The 7517-nt window shown below is 40.5% G+C and overlaps 1 protein-coding gene across 1 annotated transcript; it reads right to left on the minus strand.

Moving 5' to 3' along the window:
- Window positions 1-2945: 2945 nt before the first annotated feature.
- On the minus strand, window positions 2946-4508 carry GJA9 (gap junction protein, alpha 9, 59kDa). The gene has a single exon (XM_009879867.1). The coding sequence runs from the start codon at window positions 4506-4508 to the stop codon at window positions 2946-2948; it is 1563 nt and encodes a 520-aa protein (XP_009878169.1).
- Window positions 4509-7517: the final 3009 nt, after the last annotated feature.

Below are 7517 nucleotides of genomic sequence, written 5' to 3' on the forward strand. Positions count from 1 at the left end.
GCTGGAGATGACGGAGAGAGGGCCCGGGGAGGAGCTGCCCCTGCGGAGGCGCCGGGCCGAGGGGCTCCCGAGAGACGCGGCGGAACCTTCGCGCCGAAAATAAAGCCTTTTGCCGTCGCCGCTTTTAAAAAACGGAAGCGGTTACACCGGTTTATTTCTGTGAAACGCTGTGGTATCTACTGACCGGTAAGATTTGTTAATTATAAAAATCAAAAGAAGAGCCAACCGAATGATCCCGCACCTGCCATGTTAGGGTCTTTCCCCGCTTTTTCTGCTCTTCTGCAGTGTCTTCAGTCCTCACTGGGGTTAAGTTACCCGTTTCTGTTGGCAACGTGCTGTGATGACATAGAACGTTTGGCCCATGTCCACGCAAAAAGGAAGTTAAGAAAAATCCTGTCAGCAGCAGGAAAACAAATTCTTTTGTAGCTTGCCTTGAAAGAACAGAAGTGCAAATGCAGTACGTGAGAATCTAAATGTTAATTTGCTATTGTTTAGACTGTGGGAGTGGAGTGCCTTAAATACTAGGCTTTTTATTACAGACACATTAAACCCAAAACATGCAAAAAATGCAGTTATTGTCCACAGAAACTTACGCATAGAATCATAGAATGGTTTAGGTTGGAAAGGACCTTAAAGATCATCGAGTTCCAACCCCCCTGCCATGGGCAGGGACACCTCCCACCAGACCAGGTTGCCCAAGGCCACCTCCAGCCTGGCCTTGAACACCTCCAGGGATGGGGCCTCAACAACCTCTCTGGGCAACCTCTTCCAGTGCCTCACCACCCTCAAAGTAAAAAATTTCTTCCTAATGTTTACTCTCAGCCTCTCCTCATAGGAAAGGTGGTCCAGCCCTCGGATCATCCTCGTGGCTCTCCTCTGGACACGCTCCAGCAGGTCCATGTCCTTCTTATGTTCAGATGTAGGACCTTGCACTTGGCCTTCTTGAACTGCATGAGGTTGTCTTGGGCCCACCTCTCCAGCCTGTCCAGGTCCCTCTGGATGGCATCCCTCCCCTCCAGCGTGTCCACCTCGCCAAACAGCCTGGTATCATCGGCAAACTTGTGAGGGTGCACTCGACCCTACTGTCCATGTCTGCAACAAATACAGGTCCCAGTACCGACCCCTGAGGAACGCCACTCGTCACTTCTCTCCACTTGGACATTGAGCCGGGGACTGCAGCTCTTTTAGTGCGACCGTCCAGCCAGTTCTTTATCCACCAAGTGGTCCATTTGTTGAATCCATGTCTCTTCAATTTAGAGACCAGGATATCATGTGGGATGGTGTCAAACACATCAAGAAGTGCAACAATTAAAGCCACAATAGCAGCATTAACTCAGCTAAATCATGTGTTACATTTACATACATTCCTATATATTACACAGTTAAATTTTACAGTGTAAACTGAATTACATAGGGCAGTATTTATGTATATACATACAGCAATACTAGAGGTGAGAAGAACAGCTGCTGGCAAGAAGTCTACAGGGAATAGTTCTAATAGTATTGATGTGTATTTCTTGTGTGAACAGGGTCAAATTAATGCTGCTGCTGCAAGCCAAAGAGCCTTTAAGGTTTTCTGGCTCCTTTTTTTCCTAATATTGTACAGCCTTCAGCCAGTCTGAAACATGACTGGCTTGTAACCATAATGGTAATGCACATTAAGAATTTAATGATGTCATAACATCATGATGCTACATCTCACAAATTATTTTTCCAGTACATGTACAGTAAGTCAAATCCACTTGTAAAAAATACACTTGTATACACTAATGCATTCCAGATGTGACCACCTCGCCAAGAATTTACAGCCTCTCAGTGTTGTGCGACTCAAGTAAATGTATTTCATTCATAGAAGTCTCAATGACAAAAGTAACACAGAGTTTTGTTCATCTTTCCCTCCTTTATTATTTCAAGATGTTTTGTGGAACTTGTCTTACACTATACGGACTGGACCATCAAGTGGATGAATGTCCTTTATTTGTTTTATTACCCCCATAGACAGCATAAATGGAAATGCCCTTTCTAAACAATTATAAGCATTCCCTGATTTAAAAGTTCGTCAGAATTCGGGGGACAGATGGACCGTATAGCATTCAGAAAAGGAGTAGTTTTACAGTTTTTACAGTTTTTTTTACAGTTTACCGATCAGAAAATTTCAGTAACTTGTTTTCTGATTATAAAAAAATAATAATAATTGCTGGCTTATTAGTGTTGTGCAGAATCTCAGAAGTAAAGCTCACAACTCATTTGTAATTCATGACGCTTTAAAAATCTAATAGTGTGTTTAACGGTAATAGTATAGCATAAGAGATTCACTCTGATTTTTCTATTGAGGAAGTCGGTTGTGATACACTGAAAAAAATGTGTACCCTGGAGTCAGAGAATTAGTGATACATGTATCAAATGTTTTGTTCTTTTTGTATTTAACACAGTTCAAACAGCAGAATGTTTGACATTCTGCTTTCAGACAGCTATCAAATGTCCGTTTGGATTCTCAGAGAGATTAAGCAGAAACATATTAACCAATAATTAATTTCTCCTGAGAGCCCCAGTCCCATATTTAGCCTAATTTCATTTACTGGTCTTCGTAAAATATATGGTTCAACTGTAAATTTTGTCTTCTACTTTTATTCAGTTTAAACAGTATCAGCTGTGATTTTATGCCTGATTTTTCCTAATATGTGAACTTATACAACGTACGTTTTCCTTTCTAGCTGGAAGGGTAGTATAGAAGTTATATGCTGAGGTCTAAGCCACCCTTTCATTACAAAGAAAGCAAAGAGACTGTTTAAAAGTTACTTGGCTAATATTCAAAGGGATACACAACTTTTCTATCGACGTGAAACAGCTGGTTAAAGTTGAAAGATTTGGCTACTCTCATACATAGGTCTTGCTTATGTCACAACGTTCAGTAATTATCCCAGCATTGATTAGTACGATTCACACTATATTTGAAGGTCAGTGGGGGCACGCCTGCTGCTGGCATTACTCGACAGTGACAGTCGCCTAGACAGAGAGAAGGGCTTAGGACTATCACGGTTTCTAGTATGTTTAGATTCTGAGCTCACCTCCCCTGTAGAGTCAGGAGTGTCTGGCCGGCTAGAATTTTTTACATCAGCATTGTAAGGAGGTTGGGCTTTGTTTGCACTGAAACTGCTTTGTCTTCTGTTGCTGTTCTTTGGAAGAGAATTTGTTGAATATCCTGCACTCTCAACCATTGCCGAACAGTTCCAAGACGAACCGATTCCGTGATGTCTTCTGAAACCAGTAACAGGAAAAGTTGTATCGGGTTGCAGCAACGTTTGAGATGGCATTTCAGCAAAGCTTCTCAAGCACGTGCTCGAAGCTATATCTGCATCCTGAGTGCCAACAAGGAAATGTTTATTTTCAGCTTCTTTTTGGGCACCACGCACTTCAGTCCCAGGCCTGCCAAACAAGCCTTCGTTATTATTTGTACTGGTATTTTGAGTCTGATTGTCTAAAGCATTTGTAGCTGGCCTCTTCTTTGGTGATTTATTTTCCTGATTGTGATGGGTGTAGCTGCTGCTGCTTTCTGTATGGTTATTTTGCACAGACTGAAACATGGGAGGAGAATTTAGAACTGGATAGACAGCAGTGTCAGTTTGCTTTTCCATTAAAAAGGTATAACCGCTAAGTGCAGAAGGAACGGGTTTTTGAGGGGTGGTGGATATTCCCAAAGAGGAATGTGGTATCACAGAATATTTCTTAGATTTGTTTACATAGAATTTGTCCGGGTCATCCTTGTTTTTATTCTGCCCGCAGAGTCCCATTTTAATTTTTCGGAATCCTAGGTGGATAATTTCTAGAATATTTAAAAGCAATGATACAGTTGCTATTGATTGCATGAATAATATGAACACTGTCTTTTCTGTTGGTCTAGATACAAAGCAGTCAACTGTGTTTGGACACGGATCTCTCTGACATTTATAAAGGGGATCTAGATGAAAGCCATAAAGAAGATACTGCCCAATCATAAAACCAACTTCCACTGCAGATCTTGTGAAAATATGTATCACATAAGTGCAGAGCAAAGAGCCTCTCAGGGGTGCTTTGTTTAGCTTTCTTTGATCCAATTGCCGGAGTTCTCTCTCCAGTCTTTTCCGATTTTCCGTCATTTCTAATTCAGTGCTTTCGAGTTCAACTCTTACCTGAGCTTTCTTTTTTTGCCTTTCTTTTTCCAAGGCTCTTAGTCTGTATAGGGCATGACCCATATACATCAAGGAAGGGGAAGACACAAATATAACTTGCAAGACCCAGTATCTTATGAGAGAGATGGGAAAGGCCTCATCATAGCACACGTTTCTGCAACCAGGTTGCTCTGTATTGCATATAAATTCTGATTGTTCATCGTTCCAAACATCCTCAGTTGCCACTCCAAGGACAAGCATTCGAAATATAAAGAGGATCGTTAGCCAAATCTTTCCAATAATAGTGGAATGAATGTGGACCTCCTCTAAAATGCCTCCAAGGAAATTCCAGTCTCCCATGGTTATTCTGCCATCTTAACACTACAATGTATGAGAGAAAAAAGTATCAGACATTGTAAAAGCTGCAGTCCTTAACAGATTACGGAAAAAATTACAGTGGGAAAAAACATCATATCTCACATCGTAACCGTGGCAACATGACCCACTGCTCATTGATAATCTAGGTATTATTCTCTCTCATCTACAAGATGGAGAAGTACATCATCCTCCCGTGTCTAATTTACCAGTAAAAGACATCCTGATAAGCACATCGCTATGAGGTATTAAGCACCCTCAGTCCGCAGCAAATCAGTGGAAGCTGAGGTGCCTGACTTGTAGGAGGATTTTAAAAGCATTGTGCAGTCTGTTTGAACCATCATCCGACAGCAGTGTGAGAGCAGTGCGTTCGTGTTTAGGACACTTACGAAGGTAGAGGAATATTTCCCAGTCCTCCTTTTTGGATGTTCAGAGCGCCACGTCGCAGCTGAAGCTACAATAACGTCCAATTACTGTTTTGCAGTGAAAATGGGTTACACAAAGGAACTTGAGAGGGAGTAAAACATCATGCTAAAATTGCACTGTTAAACTGAAAAATATGTTTAAGCATATAGTTTGGCGCAGACAATTGCTTTTTGTTTGCGATGTCAACAATCAACAAATAAATAGAATCACCATAATCAGTCCAGTTTCCTCTGATCAATGATACTTGCATTTAAAATACAGAATAGAGTGCCTAGGTGACAAGCGTTGCTATCTTTGGCCCCTATTCCATGAAAAATAAATTACTAATGCAAAATTTCTCTACCCGCATTTTCCTAAATGATCATCACCTGAGTACCGATAAACTGGCAATATATGCGTGTAATCGCACATCTCACCTTTCTTTCGTATGTTTGTTTCTTTCGCCATTACAGGATACTAGATTGTGGACAAGATTTTAAATTCATTTTCCATGTTCATGTTATTGTATATGCTAACAAAAATCTTTCTCTTTTTTATGTGCAGGGATAACCGGTACATCTGCAGATTTACCTTTTCATTTTATGTACAGTAAAATTCAATAGAATTCCGTTACACTAAAACCAGAATAATCTGATTTTTATTTGGTTTTAGGATAAAGGTGGTTTGACACAGTATTTTCTGTGCAAATGGGATTCGTTTTCACCCTGTAAAACAGGAGGGTTAAGAAATCAAATGGAAGCTGCAGTCTTACGGCCGCAATACTGATGACTATAGAGGAACATTTATGTGAAGGCAGCCTAATAAACATGAAAATACTCTTGCAAATTGGTAGACAGATAGGAAAGGCAGACATTTTTTAAAGATAGACAAGTTAAAAATAAACGGGAAATTAAAAATAAAACATACCTTTCTTTACAAAAATGTGTAAAATCGAAGAACTGTGGCATCCGATAAAAAGTTACAACCCCTGCCATCTTCCGTCCATGTGAGTAAATTTCACATTATAAGCAGTTTATTTTGCTACAGGAGGAAGTGATGTGCACAAGCTTTGCACATTGAATTTATATTTGCTAGGGATGGAGGGAGGAGAAAATCAATCTGTGGTCCAGACTGCTACCGCTCCAAGTGTAATTTAACTATGACCAGTGAAAGAATCTCATTTAAAAAGGCTAGAAATGAAAAATCTGCAGCTTTAACTTCCTTCAGATTATCCTCCCCTCTCCAGCACCTTCCAATTTTTAAGAACAATGCCAGCCTTAGACAAACAGAATAAAATAAAGCTTTCAGATTAAGTTTTAGTTTACATATCTCAGTAGCAGCAAACCCTGGACTCGCCTATGCCAAAGCCAACAACGTAAATCTTCCCAAATACTGTAATTGTAAATTTCTGCAGACGGTCTGTTCTCCTGGAATGGCTTAGCACCACACTCCTGATGTAAAAACCCAATGATGGTACTTTTGGCCCCTCTAAGCTCGCTCCCTCTTCATAGACAGCATCTGTCCTTATATTAGACAATTCTGCCCCTCTTTACTCTCCTTACACCATCTTATTTGTGGTACTGACTTCTTTAAAACATTGTGAATGTGGCAACTGTTTTACACCATTTTCCCCACCCGTATAATTTAATATTTCTTTTTAGGAGCGACTTATTATCATTCCAGTCTAAGTGTTGGACATACTAAAAATGTCAGTCATTCTTCTTGATAGCGGTACTTATGTATAGCCTGTAAAAACAGACCAGGAGACACAAGTCCCCTTTTTATCCCAGGCCTTATTATATTTTCCAGTATAAAAGAGTGCATGGACTGCCTAATGTCAAAGAACAGGGATTTTCTAGGTGTTTAGGAATTCAAGGGCCACATATCTTAATTGATATAATTGTTCACAGTTTATAACCTACTGTTGTTAACTTTTCCTTTAAAATTCCTTCTTTTCCTATTCTTTATATCAGATTGATCACTGCAGCAGAGTCACCCTGCAACTCAGGTGAGTAAATGGGTTTGTTCTACCGAAGAACCTGCTTACTTTCAGTAAAAGGTCCGGTAAAGCTATACACCATACATCCTCCCTGTGTCAGCGCGCAGCAGAATTAGTACAGTTGCACCTGTACTCCCCAAACTTACCATTCTCTGTGTCTCCCTAGAGGAGGATGAAGGTGGAGCTACTGGAACAGAACGAATATTTCCTATCCTAAATTACCCTTCACTGAGTTTAAAAAAAGGAAAGGTTAACATAGAGGAGGAGAAAGTGGAAGAATGGCAGTGGAAGTTCTACAGGCTAAAGATACATAGAATCATAGAATGGTTTAGGTCAGAAGGGACCTCAAAATATCACCTAGTCCGAACCCTCTGCCACAGGCAGGGACTTCTTTCTCTAGATCAGGTTGCTCAAAGCCCCATCCAACCTGAGTTTCAACACCTCCAATGATGGGCCATTCACAACTTCTCCAGCAACCTGTTCCAGTGTTTCACCACACTCATTGTAATTAATTTCTTCCTTTGCTTACATAAAGATTCTAAGCGTAAACGCTCTCTTTAAGAAGTCCCTCCAGCACTTGGGGATAGATC

Source organism: Charadrius vociferus, unplaced genomic scaffold (assembly GCF_000708025.1).
Source record: "Charadrius vociferus isolate BGI_N301 unplaced genomic scaffold, ASM70802v2 scaffold562, whole genome shotgun sequence".
Lineage (NCBI taxonomy): Eukaryota > Metazoa > Chordata > Aves > Charadriiformes > Charadriidae > Charadrius > Charadrius vociferus.

Bases quoted from the DNA above. Each gene is read 5' to 3' on its own strand.
- GJA9 (XM_009879867.1), bottom strand. From the start codon at position 4,508: ATGGGAGACTGGAATTTCCTTGGAGGCATTTTAGAGGAGGTCCACATT.